Here is an 18,392-nt window from a genome sequence, read left to right as displayed (position 1 = left end):
TGCTAGTGCGCAATCTCTTCCCTCATTTCTCACTCATTCTTTCTAAGTTGCGGCTAGGGTTTCCAGACCTCTTTCATCTTCTCATCTCAGGAAAAGGTATAACGGGGGAAACAGAGGGCTCGTTCTGGACGTAGATCTTGCATCGATGGACCAATCTGTGGGAAAAAACTAGGGTTTTCTCGGTTGCTGCTGTATCTCTGCGCGTTAGGGTTTTCTTTCAATCGGTCGAGGAAATGGCGACTGCGAACCCTTTCGATCTGTTGGGAGATGACGATAACGACGATCCGTCGCAGCTGATAGCTGCTCAGCAGCAGCAGCAGCAGCAGCAGAAAGCAGCACCGAAGAAAGCCCTAGCTCCAACGCAAGCTGCTTCTCAGAAGCAGCCGCCGGCGGCTAAAATGCCCTCCAAACCTCTTCCTCCAGCTCAAGCCGGTTAGGGCTCTCTCTCTCTGTCTCTGTTTCTTTTTTGACCTTTCGTCTTTTTGATTATTCTGTTTATATTTATTTTTATCTCTATTTTGTGTTTTAACGTAATTTTTCTATTATTTGATTTTTCATTTTTTGGGATTAGTGAGGGAGACGAAGAACGACACAGGCGCTGGGCGTGGTGCAGGACGCGTTGGCGGACGTGGATTCGGACGCGGACGTGGCGGGGGTGGTGGATTTAATCGGGACTTTGGAAATACCGAGAACACATTTAATAATGGTGCGGTCGAGGATGGTGATGTCGGAAGGTCCTCGGAAAGAGGGCGTGGGTCCTATGGTGGCGGGCCCCGCAGTCCTCACCGTGGTGGCGGCCGTCGTGGTGGTTTCAGTAATGGAGAGGCAGGGGACGGTGACCGTCCGCCTAGGAGGCAATTTGAACGCCGCAGTGGGACTGGACGCGGGTATATATTTAATCATTTAATTGTCTTCTCTTGCTTGCTGGGCACATTCGGTGGTTTTATTTAAATACAGGTTTCCAAGGAGAAAACCATTTGTATTATTTTACTCATGTATGATGTATTGATTTTGTCTTTTCTTTTTTCTTTTTTATATTTATTTGCAGCAATGAGTTTAAACGCGAAGGGGGTGGTCGTGGCAATTGGGGAACTCAGACTGATGAAGTATTTGCCCAGTGAGTGCACCTTCCATGAATCATGACCACAATTCATTTTGTTGGGTCGTTTGGATGTGAAATTCTCATGGAGTCTGATAATTAAGTTGCAACGAAGTGAAATGTCTAAGGTTTGGTTAGCCTGACCTCGTTAGAATTAATAGATGGTCCCAAGTTGTGATTTTGTTCAGTTTCAGTTTGTAACGTGGACTTGAAACAAAATTAGTTGTCATAATTTTGAAAGACAACCAACATTCCTGCTATGAAAATTCAATGGCAAACCAGAACGTTCAAGTGGTGGTTACCAATGTGAATTTTCTTTAGTCCTAGAGCCTGTCCGATCTATTTATTTGGTAGGCCACCCATGCAAAAAAGAAATGGATGGTTAGAAAAATAGTAAACAACATTCATTGTTCATGTCTTGGTCACCTGATGATTGTGCCACACCGATTTTATGAGGGCATCTGCACTGAGTGGACCATCTGATGAATGTTCTAGATCCTGCACAGGTCCTATGTGTCTGTCATGGGCACTTGAATATTGGGTTTAGGAATTAGCATTCCTCAGATATCCAATCACACCACAAACAATATCAATTTTTTTTGATTGTTTCAAGTTGTAATATGTAGAATGGCAAATTTCTCTTGAGCGTCTTTTTCTGGCCTAGGGAAACTGAGGAAGTTATCAATGTAAATGAGAAGAACTTGAGCCAAGAGCAGCAGCCAGGAGAGGAAGATGCTGTAGGTGTCCACAAGGAGAATGCTGCCACTGAGCCAGAAGAGAAAGAACCTGAAGAAAAGGTGAATGGCCTTCAGCTGCATCATTAGACTTGTTGCATTTCGTTTGATACTGACTACTGAACAAGTTGTTCTGAAGTTCTGTGATGTTCATGAATTTGTTTGCAAATTTATATTCAGTGAATTCCTTCTTGTTTTGGCATTAATTTTTTTTCCAGTCGATTTCCATTTTACTGTATTTTTAGGTGGTCATAGCAATCCTGTTCCTCATGTAACTTTTTCCAACATAAAATAGTGAAGACCAGCATTTAACCTGAAAAACTGAGGTTTCACTCTGAACGATATGATAAGTAGGCACACCTGATTTCTGAATTTGTTGATGAAGTTTTGAAGTTCAGCAGCTAATCTCCAACTCCAACAAGATCACACACCATGCTTTAAAAAATAGTCAATACTCAATAGGAAGAAGGAAACAGCCAGAAGAAAAGAATGAAGGAAATAACTAGTGGCATCTCACCGCGAAACTAGAAGAGGCATGCCGCAAAAGACTCATACCCCTAAACTCATACTGATACCAGTCATAATTTAAAAAAGAAGAAAGAAGAGGCCCATAAATGTATTGTCGAGTGTTTGTTTAATACTAACCTACTCCAACTGCTATAGCTTCTTAACAAACTTCAACTAAAATTTTAAACTTTTTAGACCAGTAGCCCCTTATAGTATTGTGAATGCCCCCTCTTGCACATGAAGATGTGGAAATGCTTTCACTTTCACGACTTTCTTCGTCTGTCTATTCTAGTTTTGATTTGATTTAACTGTGGAGTTGACTGAGAGGTAAAACCGTGTTTTTCTTGTAGTTGCCACTAGCCAGGATATGACTTTAGAATCTATGGTTTGTTAGAGTCCGTAGAATCACCTAGAAGATGAGAAATCATAAGATTCCTCGACCCGAGTGACTCTTATATTGGTCTGCACTATAGATTCTCAGTAAGGGTCTCTGTTATGAAAAAGGAAGAGGTTAGGCATCGTTTTTTCGCTTGTGCGACGCACAATCTCTACTTTCCGTGACTGTATAGTTTTTAGGGGGATAAAGAAACGCAAAAAGAAAAAAAAACCAGTATATGAATTGAGAGTTAAGCCATACCACACTAGGTGCCAAGACCCTAGGTAGGCGGAATATTAAAAAAGAAAAGGCAATATAAAATGTGCATGCGTGCAAATGTTGTTGACGTTCGGGGTATGTGTAGAGCGGAACACGGCTTGATTTGAGATATTAGAAGGAAAATGGGAATTCAGACACCCTTTTCGATAAAAAAAGGGATGATCGAATGCCCAAAATTTCAACTCTACTTGTTGACTTTTGTGTCTTCATCAGCTTTTGACTTCGACTGACAGAGGAACATGGCAAGAGGGAGGGTTTCCCAAATGTGGCAGAGGGCTAGACACGTATAACTTGTAGAGTAGTGAGGATGTGTTGCCATCAGAATGGATACCGGAGCTAGGCTGAGCCTTTCTCTTGGTGATGATTGAGCTCTTGGCCTGGCTTGATGGTTCTTCTCTGTTGGGCGTTCACAAGGTGCTCTTTAAATACTTGTTGATGCTCTGCCAACGGATCACGATGAATCAGAGCAAAGCTTACAGGTGGGCAGGGTCTCCAATTGGACTGGCCTAACCTAAGTCTCAGAAATGGATGCACATGAACCAATTTTGAGTAGAACCAGTCGTTCCTAAGCCAATTCTTGAGTGCGTATACTGGTTTACCTCTTATATAGGTTTTTCACCTTTTTGAAATAGGTTTTGGCGTTCCTTGAGTGTTATTGAGATCATACTCCCTCGTTACTTCGATACCTTTGTGTTCTAGCAATGGCTGATCCGATTCGATGTCTATCTTCAGGGCTTGCCTTATACCGCGTGGGTGCTTTAACTGGAGCTCAATTGAAGTCGACGAGTAGGGTTCGCTCCTGCCAGCACCGTTTCTAGGTGATAGGATCCTGCATGGACTATTTTCAGCTAATTTCTAAGTGTGGATCCCACCTTAGGTGAGATTAAATCCTACTCGTCAACTTCAATTGAGTGCCAATCAAAGCACTCATACAACATAGTGCAAGCACTGAAGATAGCCATTGGGTTAGATCGATCGTCGCTGAAACATATAATTGTCAATTCAAAGGAAGAGTACGGTCCTCGGAGCACCCTTGGACCCAAGAACCTATTTAAAACATGTATAATAACTATAAACGGATCATAAAGGTTCGGTTATAGGTGAACTGGTCAACCAAGGATCAGTTTTACGCAGAATCGGCATAGGAACAACCGGTTTTGCTCAAAATCAGTCCTTGAACAACCGTTTCTGGGTGTAGGTAGGTTGGTCCAATCACAGGGTCTGCCCTCGTGTACGAAGTGCGCTGATTTGCTCTAATCAGTCGCTGGCATGGTTCTCGTCTATTTAAGAAGCTCCGTGCGAGTGAAAAGGAGAAGAAGAGAGGCGAGCAAAGGCAAATGTGCGGGACGAGTTGAAGTATTGCGGAAGGTTTGCTCAACCAGTCCTTTGGAAGAAAGTTTCAGGCGCCCCTCCTTTATTCTAAAACTATACGCACCCAAACTCATTTGACCCTTTGCCATCTCTGAAGCATTCTCCCTGCTAGGTTGCTCTGTCAATTGATGTTCAAAGTCAGAGGAAAATACTAAAGTCAACGGGTAGGGTTGAAATTCGGGACATTCAGCCATTGCTTTTGATCGAAAATTGTGTTTAATTTTTTCATTTTCTTCTCACATCTCGAATGAAGCCGTATTCTACTCCGCACATACTGGGAAAGTCAACAAATTCCATGCACACATCTTTTACTATTTAAAAAAAATATTTTTTAAAAACTTTTGCCTACCCATGTCCTGAAACCTAGCACAATATGGCTTAACCGTCTACTCTTATGCTGCTTTTATATTTTTCTTTATTTCACTAACCTAAGCCCTGGGGCCTAGCGTAGTATAGCTTAACTTGGTAGTATTGGAAGTCCCCTTAAAAACAGTATACTCTCATAAAGCAGAGACCGTGCATTGCATGGGTGGAAAACGGTGCCTAACCGCTTCCTTTTCTAGACAAACATAGATCCTAAAGCCGTATTCTAGCTAGCGATGACTCTGTCATGCCCCAAACTTGGGAATCGTGTTCACAAAATTTTCGGCTGCCGAATCTGGTGCCGACAGCCTCCATAGTACCCCATTTTCAACTTCCAGCTCTCATGCACTAGGTTTCAATTCTGTGATCCTACAAGGAGGATTTTCAGGGTGAATTTTTTTTGTAAAGGAGTATAACCACAAGTGTACCCAAATCACAAAACATTATCACCACATATCCACTAATATAATGTTTGAGTATAGTGCCGAAAGGAAAATACATGATATAACAAAACTCCAAAAGATCGGGCACATGCTCCTGCCTTAATATTGTTGTGGTTTAGCACAACCTGCACGTAACAAACGTGCATAAGCTTACTACGAAGCTTAGAGAGCGTGCGTGTGTGCGCAATGCATGTGCCAGACATACAAATGTCAGAGTAAGCGGAAACGATGGAAGGCTAAACCAACAAGTCCATAAATGATGTTGGCTATACCAAGGCTATGCAATGCAAGGGCTACATGACCGAATGTCATATGCTAGAGATGTAACACGAGCATGCCAGTTCTCAACCAGTCCACGTATCAGTACGGTTCGTCACTGGAAACATCACCAGGGTCTAGTACACTCCAAAACTAACTGTCATCCCATCGCACGTATGACCTAGTGAGTGAAAGAGACCTCACGTTACTGGGCAAAACCGCCTAGTAACACTTTTTTTTTTCTTTGTTTCTCTTTTTTTTATACACTATCAATTCGGGCCCCACGTGGATCTTCTACTCTGTTCACTGCGTAGTCCATCTTGATTGGGTCTAATGGGCTCTGATTTGGGTTGATTTGGACGAACATGGACTCCACAGTGGGCCTTGGAAGATTTCAACAGCAATAGTTCGTTTCCCTCATTGCGGCCCACTTGAGACCTGAATTTGTCTCATCTTTCAGCCCATGACCTAAAATGATCTTGAGAAGTCGGTGGACTGTGTGGATTCAATATAAACATCAAAACAGGGTCCCACTTGTGAGATCCAAAATTGGTTAAGAATGTGTTACCGCCCATGTGCATTGTATTCATATATTTTTTAAATATTATTATTATATTCGTTGTATGTTTTGCAGACACTATTAAGGTGGGCCTCAAGTGGATGATCTAATCCATTCGTCGTCTTGACCACCTTGAATGAGGTGAAATAGACTCTGACTAGGACTTGTTTGGATGATCAAGGACTCCATAGCAGGCTCTAAAAGGTTTCAACAGATGGACATTATTCTTCTTAGTACGACCCACTCGAGACTCAGATCTACCACAAAATTTGGCCCATGGCCTGAAATTATCTGAAGTAGATGGTGGACGGTGTGGATTAAACACATTCATCATGGTGGGTCCACGTGTTGGGGCAGCCCAACAAGGCTTCCGCCCTCACCGTCACTGGGCAATAACACTCAGTGACCGTAACGGCCGTTACGGGCCATAACGGCCGTTACAGACCCGTAACGGCTGTTACGGGCCCTAAAAAAAACAAAAAACAAAAAACAAAAAAACCTTACCTTTTTCCCTTTCTTTTCTTCTTCTTCTTCTCTTTCTTCTTCTTCTTCTTCTTCTTCTTCTCGAGCAACTGCAGTTGTGGCTGCGGCTGCTTCTTCCTGTTCTTCTTCTTCTTCTTCCTCTCTCTCTCTCTCTCTCTCTTCTTTCCCCCTTTCCCTCTTTTTTTCTTCTCTTCTTTCCCTCTTTTTTTCTGTTCGTTTCCCTATCTCCCCATTTTTTTTTTAATACTGCTGTAGGTACGTGTCACGCAAAGACGAGCGCTGACACTCCTCGAGCTTCGAGTTGTACGAACGGTTCAAAGGAGATCAAAGTTATATGGGCTCCACAGTGATGTATTTATTACATCTACACCGTTCATCTATTTTCAGAGATCATTTTAGAGCACCACCCAAAAAATGAATTATATCTAGAGATCATCTGAACCACACCAAAAATAGCAGCAGGGATAATGATTTTCACGGTTAAATAATTTGTAGGGCGCACGGTAACGTTTATTTTCCATCCAATCATATCGGACTGAGTGGGCCCCACCATAATATATATATGTTTTATCCATATCGTACATCCATTTTGCCACGTCATTTTAAGTCAGGATTCCAAAAATTAGTAATATCCAAATCTCGGTGGCCACACCATAGGAAATAGTGGTTATAATGCTCACCATTAAAAATTTCCTAAAATCCCCACGTAATGTTTATTTTCAATCTAACATATTAATTGGTCACACATACGTGAATGAAGGGAAAACACACTTCAACTTGATCTAAAACTTTTCTAGCCCCCAAAAAGTTTTTAAATGGTGAATGTTATTATTATTGTTTCTTACGGTGCAATTCACCCGAGCTTTGGAGTGCCTCATTTTTGGGCTCATGCCCTAAAATTATGTTGGCAAAGATGGATGGTGTAGATAAACACATTTATTCAAGGTGGGCCCAAAAGACTTTAACACGTGCACAATCCAAGTCCCTCCTAATTCAAGCCTTAAAAAATTGACACGAGAATATTAACTTGAAATTTGACAATTAAATTATGGACAGATTGCTACCAAAAAATCCCAAAAATTTTGAATATTTTAATTTATTTTGAACTTTTATTTTTAAAATAGGGCCTTTTGATTTTTTTTTTTTTAATTTTACCAAAAATTCCACCAATTTCTAAATGCTTCCTTCTCATATGGCATGAATTTATTTGATGAAAAATAAATTGGTTGTTTGCTAAATACACTAGAATCTAGGTTCATTTCAATTTTTAGAACTGTGTACCTTGGAATGCTATTATTCGGATTATTTTTAGAATCATATGAATTTACTCTTCTACAAGGAATTTTTTATTTTGGATTTGAAAATCTTTTGCATGTTTTGCTCGGGACTAGCAAAATACTGGTTGGGGGTGTGTATACGACCCACTCGAGACTCAGATCTACCACAAAATTTGGCCCATGGCCTGAAATTATCTGAAGTAGATGGTGGACGGTGTGGATTAAACACATTCATCATGGTGGGTCCACGTGTAGGGGCAGCCCAACAAGGCTTCCGCCCTCACCGTCACTGGGCAATAACACTCAGTGACATCCTTTTTTGTTTCTTTTTCTTTCTTCCGTTATTATTATTATTATTTTGTTTTCTACTATGTGGGGTCCAGTAATGGATAATCCATTCCGTCCATTATATCGGCTAGCTTTCTATGGACCAAAGGAGTCTAATGATGGGTAGGTCCACCAACTACACACAACAATCAGCCTTAGAAAGTTCTAAAAGTGGGACGGTCCAATAGGAACTCGGATCTGTCTCATTTTTCGTCTCATAGCCTAAAATGACATGGAGAAGGTGGTTGACGGCGTGGATTAAACAAATACATCAAGGTGGGATCCATGGTTGGGACACCCCCACCCCACGTCCGCATGGTTGACATAAGGGGTGCTTCCACTTTCTCTATCGGTTGTGGTGTGGTCCACTTGATGGTTGGATCGGCTAGATTTTTGGGTTCCACGGCTAAAATGAGCCGGCAGATGGATGGATGGTGTGGATCTAATAAATACATCAATATGGGTCCCACGTGTGAAAACTCACTCCAAACCTCCCATGCAAAGTAAGAAATGACAGTGGGTGACCCAACCCCTTAGTATTTGTGGCATGGCCCACATGGGATTGAGATTAGTTTCATTTTTTAGCTCAACTTTGAAAATGTGAAGGGAAATCGGATGGATGGTGTCGATGATATAAATATAAATCATGATGGGGCCCACGAGAGAAGCCCACATGGTAGTTTTGGAAGGTAAATGGTGCCAGAGACGTGTTCTCTGGACATTGTTATGTCCAGCGACAATGATGCTACTACCCCTCTCCCTCTCTTGTGTTTTAAGGGTGAGGTAGGGCCCACCTAGGAAATCCACTCCATCCATTTGAATGTCTAACTCATGGTGGGGCCAAGAAGCTTTGGATCACATCCATTTTTGGTGTATTTTCACCATCCCAGTGTACTTACACAATCAACTGGTTTAAATAAAAATTAAAAATCATGGTGGGCTACACAAGGAGAACAATGTCCATTTGTTGAAACCTTCTAGGGCCCGCTATGGAGTCCCTGATCATCCAAACCAGTCCTAGTCAAAGTCTATTTGACCTCATTCAAGGTGGTCAAGATGGTGAAGGGATTAGATCATCCAATTGGGGCCCACCTTAATAGTGTATGGAAAACATTCAATGAATATAATAATATTATTAAAAAAATATATGAATGTCATGCATGTGGGCGGTAACACATTCTTGGCCAATTCTGTGTCTCACAAGTGGAACCCTGTTCTGATGTTTATATTGAATCCACACCGTCCACCAATTTCTCATGATCATTTTAGGTCATGAGCCAAAAGATGAGACAACTTTGGATCTCAGGTGGGCCACAATGAGGGAAACGGACCATTGCTGTTGAAATCCTCCAAGGCCTACTGTGGAGTCCTTGTTCGTCCAAATCAACCAAAAACAGAGTCCATTAGAGCCGCTCTAGATGGACTACGCGGTGAATAGAGTAGAAGATCCACACGGGGCCCGCATTGATAGTGTATAAAAAAAGAGAACAAAGAAACAAAAAAGTGTCACTGGGCAGTTTTGCCAAGTGATGTGAGGGCAGAAGTCTCCTTGGGCTGCCCCCACACGTGGGACCCTATATGATGTATGTATCCTATCCACTACGTTCATCCGTCTTGTCAGATCATGTTAGGCCATGGGCCCAAAACTAAGGTTGATCCATATCAAAGGTGGGCCACACCATAGGGTAATGTGGGGGTAGAAACCTCTTGGAGTTGAGATTTCTTGGTTTTAGGGTCCCTTGGACTTGGGAATCCCTAGTTTTGGGATCCCTTGGACTTGGAATCCTTGGAATCAAGATCCCTTATGTCTTTGGTTATGTTTGGCATCTTGGATTCAAATCTTTAAATTAGTTGGTGTGTGAATGTTGAAACTATGGTTTTATTAAATCCATTTATCTTAAGCATATACTTTGCCTGAACTGATGAAATCCCAAGACTCAGATGGGCCATGAGCATAGGATCACATCCTAGTGACTAACCAATGATTTGTAATCGTCGATTTACGTTAGCAATGATCAGACGGTGCAAATCATTCTATTTAAGTAATTATAGTGATGTCATTGTTAATCTGATTATTTGGAGACATCAGTAGTGAGCCATGTGCCCAAATGAATTGGTAGTCTAGTGACACGTGTTGTACATGTGGGCGTCCATCTAGGTCACTCCCAGTGGACCCCGCCTTGTTATATATATATATATTCAATTCATGCCTTGTAGGCTACATAAGGAGCTGATGTTAGTCTAATGTGGGCCACACCACATAGACTTCTATATTTTTAGTGGGCATGTTATTCAGTTCCCACTCTTTGTATATGAAGTGCTGATTAAGGTCGATTATTATCTGATAGGTCTGATAATATGCTGGTGTACTTGGCCTGGTAGGACACACTTAGAACATGCTTAGTATAATGACATCATGCCCAAACATGTGTCCATACGCAGCATTTGTATGCATGTTGTGGGTGGTGATTGATCATAGCATATGCCTTTGGGCTGAGATACTTAGGGGACCCCATATGAGATAGGGTTGCCTCATATGATCGCGTGGTACGCGCAGGTTTGATGCATGACTTGGATGGTATGACTCATGCATTTCGCATCTTGTATGTCACAATCACTTTATGCCCTAGCGACATCAAGGTTATGGCCTCCACAGGCATATCGTGGATGACCAGATTGGATATTGGAAATATCTGTTCTAGCATTAGGGCTATATAGATGTCTTTGGGTGAAAGTCCCTAAAACCTTGTGGTCCCAGTAGAATACTTCAACGTCGAGACCGAGTGGATAACATGAGAGCCTGAGTGCCGAATGCCAGTAGGCCGCGTCTTTCACTGTGTCGTGGTCAGTTGAAAAAGGGTTGTGACCTTATCTGCCCGAGGGTAGAGGGTTGTAAGCTAGGTTGAGTTTGACTAGCTCGTAAATGGGTCTGCTATCGACGAGCTGGGTGGGCATTGGCGTATCACTTGCAAGGCGGATAGTGAGGTCTTTTCTACTCACTTGGTCATGTGCGCGATGGGGCGACGGTTAGTGTTGGAGTGTAGTAGACCCCGGTGATGTTTCTAGTGACGAACCGTACTGATACGTGGACTAGTTGAGGATTGGCATGCTTGCGTTGCATCTCTAGCATATGACATTCGGCCATGTAGGCCTTGCATTGCATAGCCTTGGTATGGCTAACATCATTTATAGACTTGCCGATTTAGCCTTCCATCCTTTCTGCTTACTTTGACATCTGTATGCTTGGCATATGCATTGCGCACGCACTCTCTAAGCTTCTTAGTAAGCTTATGCACGTTTGTTACGTGCAGGTTGTGCTAGACCACAATGATATTGAGGCAGGAGCATGTGCTCCATCTTTTGGAGTTTTGTTATATCATGTATTTTCCTTTTAACACTGTAGTCAAACATTATATCAGTGGATATGTGGTGATGATGTTTTGTGACTTGGGTACACTTGTGGTTATGCTCCTTTACAAAAAAAAAAAAAATAAATAAAAAAATTCTCCTTGAAAATTCTCCTTGTAGGATCCCAGAATTGGAACTTAGCGCATGGGAGCTGGGAGCCGAGAATGGGGTACTACAGAGGTTGTCAGTACTAGATTCGGCGGCCGGGAATTTTGTAAGCCCGGTTCCCGAGTTTGGAGCATGACAGTTGTTGGTGCCAAACTCACTTTTTCCTCTGAGTCAACCCCACATTTAATTAAAATCAAATCAGAACTGATGGACGGAGAAAGCCAACAAAGTGAGGGCATCAATCCACGTGTAGGGGGTGTTCACAAGTATATACTCCTATTAATCAAAACAGGAACTTGATTAGGAACTTTTGGAATCTAATCAAACCAGCCCATGCATGTATATGGATGAACAGTGAACATGTGTGTGGTGGACAATTTGATTGGGCCACTTGTGGGGCCCACCAATCTGATCATACAGATCATATATCTGAGCCCTTGTTTTGTCATCATAAGGACCATGGATCCTGTCTCTTGATATGAGATCTGATGGTGGGGCTGTTTGCATCATTTTTCCTTGAGCTTGAATAAACTTGCTGGCGAGTTCCCACTTGTTGATTGTCATGAATCACCCTATATGTTCTTCTGGTCAGTTTATGGGAGTTATAACGGTGACCACTCTGTTGGATGGCATGACATTTACCAGACTCCACTGTGCTTCATACTGCCTTGTTTTGTGCTTTGTTCACACTTTTTTCCTCTGTTGGAACTTCATTATCCTCACTGAACCTTACGTAAATTGTCCTTGCTTTAACAGTACAATCAATGTGTCCATACTTGATTCTGTGTACTTTGTCCAATTTGTCCTTGTTTTCACATTGCAATCAATGTGTCTATGTAGCTTACGCCTTACACTTTGGATGGGTGAATGCTACGCCACATGCTATTTGCTAGTTAAAACACTAGTCTGAACTTCAATGCCTCAATAAAACTGATCAGTGGATCAGTAGGTTGGTTGGTGGATCCAACAGTAGAGCTGATGGTGGATTTAGCAATTAATCTAACCATTAATTTTGACAGTGTAGTACGTATAAGTGATCCAGGGTTCAATCCTTGCTAGTCTTTTAAAATAATAATAATTTCGACAGTTCATTCATTGACTCATGAAATGATCCTTATCTATGATCAATGATTGTGTTATCTTCTTTCAACACTTGAGAGTCTCAGACCTCATGGTACTGGTGCACAATTGAAAGTTCTTAGTAGTGCGTCATATCTCAACACTTCCCTATTTCTAAAACTCAGAATTATCAGAACAACCATGTGATCAATACGGACATAGTACTGGTGGAAGATATGCCAAGATGACACATGTCCCAAACTCGGCCGCCATCAATCTGCCCTGCGCAATGACTGCATTAGTCCATTCATCAGTTGGGCTACATGTACACTTGGATATGAACCATTTGTCATTTTTCCACGTCCATTTTTTTCTACACTTGTGGCCTATTTGATGAGTGGGCTGGTTGGATCTGGCCAGGGCGTTTTGATAGTGGCTGCTCCATTTGAATAAGCAGCCCCGACCTCACAAAGGTGTGCCAAGAAAAAAACTCTCAATTGCAAGTCCTTTTTTTAATCAGTAAAGGGTAATTGAAATGCCAAAGGCAAAATAATTCAACCCTCGGGATACCACAAAGCTTCACACCCTTATTACATGTAGATGCCCTCCTAGGTTCTATAGAAATCATCCCTCCTATGGTTCACGAATCTTTTCTTTCTCACACAGAAGCTAGCATAACTTCTCACTTTCCTATCGCTGCAGAAATAGACTCACTTTTGTTGTTGGAAGTGAAAATCACCCCTCTTATATTTCACAAATCTTTTGAGGCTCATGCCCAAAAGCTAACGTAACTTCTCACTTTTTATATCACCTCAGAAATAGACTCCCTTTTGTTTTCGCAGGTCATGTTATTCCTCTCTCCAGACTGCCGAAGAGGTAGCTAAGAAACACAGATTCCCTAGAATAGCTTTCTTGCCCTGCTAAACCCCACACTTGGCTCATATCTTGGTGGCAGAGCGACTGGCCAATTAATTGATTGACACATTCAGCATACCTACCTTACGTACAGGCATTGTTTACTATTATCATCTGTCTATTCTGCAGATGATTGGTTGTGAGCACCTTATAACAACCTTCCAGATGATCATTTGCAAGTTCCTTTAGCTGTATGGTTTTTTTAAACTCCTAGTGTTATAGTGGCTTGTTCTTTGGGTTGGATGCTTATGCTCTTTGACCTGAGATCTCTTTGTTAATATTTATTTATCATTTTCTCGTGTCAGTCCACACAAAATTTGGCATGCACTTAATTATGTATTGAAATCCTATATTCTTGAAACATTCATACAAATGGTGATCTCTTTTTTTTTTTCGGTTTATTTTATTTTATTTTATTTATTTATTTATTTTTTAAATTCTTGTCTGGAGCCCTAAATTTGATTTGGCTGTAAATATTCGACAGGTTTTTCGTCCTACCCTTCAAAAAACATTGTACATATTTAAGTGTCGAATTGATGATTCGGAGAGATTTTGGTCTTTTAGTTGGTTGTCTTACAGGGATTTGGGTGGGTGATGTCTTACTGTTAAATTGTCCGTGATTGACTCTCATCTCTTGACTTTTAGCATCAACAGGAAAAGTACATTATTTTAAGATTTGGGGGATGATTCTGAATTTGATTTATTCCAATTAAAGTTTCTTATAACACTGCTCGCTCCTTTTTTGTCCCTTTTCAACAATGCTGTTGAAGTTGATGGGCAATGACTTTGTGTTCAAAACAAAACTTGACCAAACTGAACTGCAAGAAGAGTCAACAAAGTGCCATAGGAAAATGTGTAAATTTGGGATGCATGGAAGACAATGCTGCCATATATTAGTGTATTTTTCACATTGTCATTTCTCATGTTCACATTTTTACACTGAATCTAGTTTTTAAAAAGCTTCTGTAAACTAAGGGCATGAGGCTATGAAGAGATGAAGGCTATTATTGCTTTTACATGGTAATTCCTGTTTCTTCAGCAAGTATCATCGTAGATCTCTCGAAAATTTAATTCATGATGTGTCAAAATTCTTGGAGGGCAAAAATTATTTGGAGTCTTGACATGGATAAGGAATTTTCATCTTGTCACATCCATCCTATTGAAGAGAGTCGAATTTACTCTTACCCCACTGCAGTTTTCGTCTTTAGAACTGTCCCATGATTCCCTGGATGGTTTTTCCTGTAACTAGAAAGCTTTCCATCTTTAGAATATCTGTCCCATGGTTCCTTGGATGGCTTTTCCTGAAACTAGAAAGTTTCCCTAATTGTTAACATTTTGGGAAAGCTTGCCCTGTTTCCATGTGATTCAGACTAACTGCTGTGAAGCTTTCAAAGTAGAGACTCTACTTGCTGACATGTTTCTTTTCAAAATAGGAGATGACTCTGGATGAGTACGAGAAGGTACTAGAAGAGAAGAGGAAGGCCCTGCAAGCCCTGAAAACAGAGGAGAGGAAAGTGGATTTGGACAAGGAATTTGAATCCATGCAACAGCTTTCTTCTAAGAAGAGCAATGATGATATCTTCATTAAATTGGTGAATCTTTGGAAACTCCCTATCCTTTTCCCATAATGTAATTTTTTGAAGCTGGAGGCAAACATCATAACTATCTTTTTTGGTTACATTATCAGGGCTCTGAAAAGGATAAGCGGAAAGAGATTGCTGACAAGGAAGACAAAGTTAAAAAGGTCAGGATAGCTATTGCCTTCCTTTCTGTGATTTATTTGTTGTGAGATATATATATATATATATATATATATATATATATGGAAAAGGTACTATGCACTCGACCTCACGAGTCCATCCCATGAGGTCGAGCTGTGTGGGCCCCACCGTGATGCATTTCGAACATCTAACCCATCAGTCAGATGCACCATTCCATCGTGGGCCTAGGTCTCAAAAATCAAGTCAATCCGTGACTTGTGTGGGCCACACCACATACAGAAGTGGGGAGGGGCCGTGCACCATTAAAACATTCATAATCAGTTTTTTGGGCCCACCGAGATGTGGTTTGCAAATCCAGCCCATCCATTATGTGTGTCCCACTTGCATGAGGGTTCAGACCAAGTTTCAGCAGCATTCAAAACTCAGGTGGGCCCCACCAAGTGCTTTTATATGTTTAAACGGTGTTTCACATGATTTTAGATGGTATGGCCCACCTGAGTTCTGTATACGGCTGATTTTTGGGATATCCCATAATTTAGAGGGTACCCATCAAATGCACGGTGTTGATGGTCGACACGCATCACGGTGGGGCCCACACAGCTCGACCTCACGGGAGCTAATTGTGAGGTCGAGCGCATAGTACCTTTTCCCTATATATATATATATATATATATATATATATATATATCTTTTTACTGTATTCCTTTCCTTATCATATCTTTATGGCCTGAGACTGAATTACCGTCCTTTTGGACATGCTTGGAATTCTCAAGGAAGTCTAACAGTGGTAACCATGCCCATCAAGTTGATGTTTTTTAACCAATTTCTGGTGCTTTGTCAACCTTTCAATTAAAAGAGTGGTTTTGTGGGGCTTGAGAACATGGTTAAGGAATACATAATTGATGTTACTAGAGTTGCCAAGACCCAAGTGAATATTGTTAAGTTTTTTAAAATAGAAACTTTTAAATTTCAAAAGATATGGGGTTATTTTGGAAAAAGGTGAACCCCTTCTTTGTGGGCGTCCTATTCATGATATCTAGCAGGCTTTTTGGAGAGTGGGTTGGGGATATGGAAGATTGAATGTAATCTTTCATGGTGTGGGTTATAGGGCTATTTTGTTTGGCTTTGTATCTTTGTGATGGCTTCCTTGTTGAATGGCAAGAGGCTCACTTGTTTGGCTGTTGCTATTGCTGTGAAAGGTACCTGTTTCTGAAAAAAGAGTTTACTATTTTCCATATGTTTTTTGTATTATTTCCTAAATTTTGTATTCTTATTTTATTCTAAATATTAACTAAATACCTAGTTGAGTCTCTGTGGAGCCTTTGAGGCAGACTGACTTGGGTAGGAACTGTGTTCTTGATCCATTATGATAAAAAAATACAGTGCTCTTTGTTAGGGTTGAAGGGCCTGAAAAAAGGATGAGAGGAAGACATAAAAGGATGTTGCTTGACATGATAATAATGGATGAAGTCTTGTTCACTACTGATGAAAGTGATTATAGAGCCTTAGATTGGATTGATTGGTGAAACAGGCTTTGTAATGCCAACCCCAAATAGTGGGAACAATGCTATGACGATGGTGGCACCTCTTCACAAGTAGCTGTTTGTTTTCTTTGTTTCAAGTGACCAATAAACACAAATATCAAACAGTTGTTTGATATGTAATTTATTGGTCTGGAAACTCGGATTTTGAGGTATGACCCTTCTTCTTCTCCTTCACAATATCAAACAGTATTTTGATATGCAGTACATTGGTCTGGAAACTCAGATTTTGACGTATTAGTTGGTGTTGTTCTTGTTGCATTTCGTGACTCGGAGGGGATGGTTTCGCTCACCAACTCTTGTTATCAAGTTTGGGGAATAACGGACTACAGTTGCACTGAGTTTTCTTTCAGTCTTAGATATCTATTGTTCCTCATTAGTTTTGGTAAACCATTTTCTATGTTGGTTGTTTGACAGTCCCCTTTACTTTCCTGTGTGCATTGCAGCCACTTAGCATAAACGAGTTCTTGAAGCCCGCAGAAGGGGAGAGGTACTACAGCCCTGGTGGCCGTGGCCGTGGTCGCGGAGGCCGTGGTTCTAGAGGCGGATTTTCTGGATTTTCTGGAGTCGATGTGATGAATAATGCGGCAGCTCCTTCCATTGAAGATCCCGGTCAGTTCCCAACCTTGGGTGCTAAGTGAGATCATCTCCTCACTCTCTCACCCTCTCCCTCTCTCGTATTTTTCTTCTTGTTCTGGTTCTTTGTTTGGAAGAGTAGTTAGTGAGTGGCAGGATCCACAGGAATAATGAGGCTTCCTGTATCAAAAAGATCTTTGAATATTTTAAATGTTTTAAATGTATATTTAGGTGTTTCCTCAATTGTCTGCTGACAATGCTTCTGTCACATGACTCATTCACAGCATGCATATTCATGCATGTGGGGCACTTCACATCTCCTGGTACAATCTTATGAAATTAATAGGTTTTTTTACCCTCCCTGATAAAAGATCTTAAGAAGTATGTTGCAAGTTTGCACCATGGGCAGTTGCTGAAATCCTTCTAATGATTTCCAATATGATATATGTCCACATACAATTCTATTTTCTGTTAATGTGTCACTCTAGTGTAACATCCTAGCCGTCAAAAACATGGACCATAAATTGAAGTTCGCAGGGATCAAAAATTTGTACAATCCATTTATTTGGTTAGCCACACACAGTAAATACATGGAGTAAAACCATGAGCTTTCGACACAGTACATCAGATGAATGGATTGGGCTGTTTTTAGGCGAAGGTAATCTTTACAATGCGGTTGATCTTTTTCATGGATTGGATATTATGCACAAGTGACACGTGGGGAATAGAAGTGTTATATCGTAATATAGAGCTTTTATGTGAACATTTATCTTCCAGTTTTATAGCAATTATCCTTCTATAGGCTTTAAATTTTCAAACAAAGGGTTGCCAGGTTATTGCATTTTGATATTTGAGATAGATTTCTAGTATCCAATCTTTCCAGTTTGGAAAAAAGCAGTTTGCAGTTGATGGTATGAATCTGAGACTGAAGAGGTGATTTGCAGCTTCTTTTCCAAACATTTGCGACGTCCCAGCCTATCATTAGGAT

The 18,392-nt window shown here is 41.0% G+C and overlaps 1 protein-coding gene across 2 annotated transcripts; it reads left to right on the top strand.

Annotated features, from left to right (window-relative positions):
• LOC131248188 (RGG repeats nuclear RNA binding protein A) lies at positions 1 to 17,647 on the top strand. 2 transcript variants are annotated; one of them, XR_009172163.1, is made up of 8 exons: positions 1 to 432; positions 572 to 887; positions 1,049 to 1,117; positions 1,764 to 1,896; positions 15,000 to 15,158; positions 15,254 to 15,310; positions 16,684 to 16,980; positions 17,275 to 17,421. XR_009172163.1 is itself a non-coding variant. In XM_058248302.1 (7 exons), exons 1-7 carry the CDS (start codon positions 234 to 236, stop codon positions 17,467 to 17,469), a joined length of 1,128 nt encoding a protein of 375 aa, XP_058104285.1. In that variant the 5' UTR covers positions 2 to 233; the 3' UTR covers positions 17,470 to 17,647. The 2 variants fall into 2 exon arrangements, 1 of the variants encoding a protein (XP_058104285.1); XM_058248302.1 differs by lacking the exon at positions 16,684 to 16,980 and having other exon boundaries at positions 2 to 432; positions 17,275 to 17,647.
• The last annotated feature ends 745 nt before the right edge of the window (positions 17,648 to 18,392 follow it).

This window comes from Magnolia sinica, chromosome 6, assembly GCF_029962835.1.
Source record: "Magnolia sinica isolate HGM2019 chromosome 6, MsV1, whole genome shotgun sequence".
NCBI lineage: Eukaryota > Viridiplantae > Streptophyta > Magnoliopsida > Magnoliales > Magnoliaceae > Magnolia > Magnolia sinica.
The sequence above is the reverse complement of the archived record's forward strand: the minus strand, read 5'-3'. Positions and strand labels throughout refer to the sequence as shown.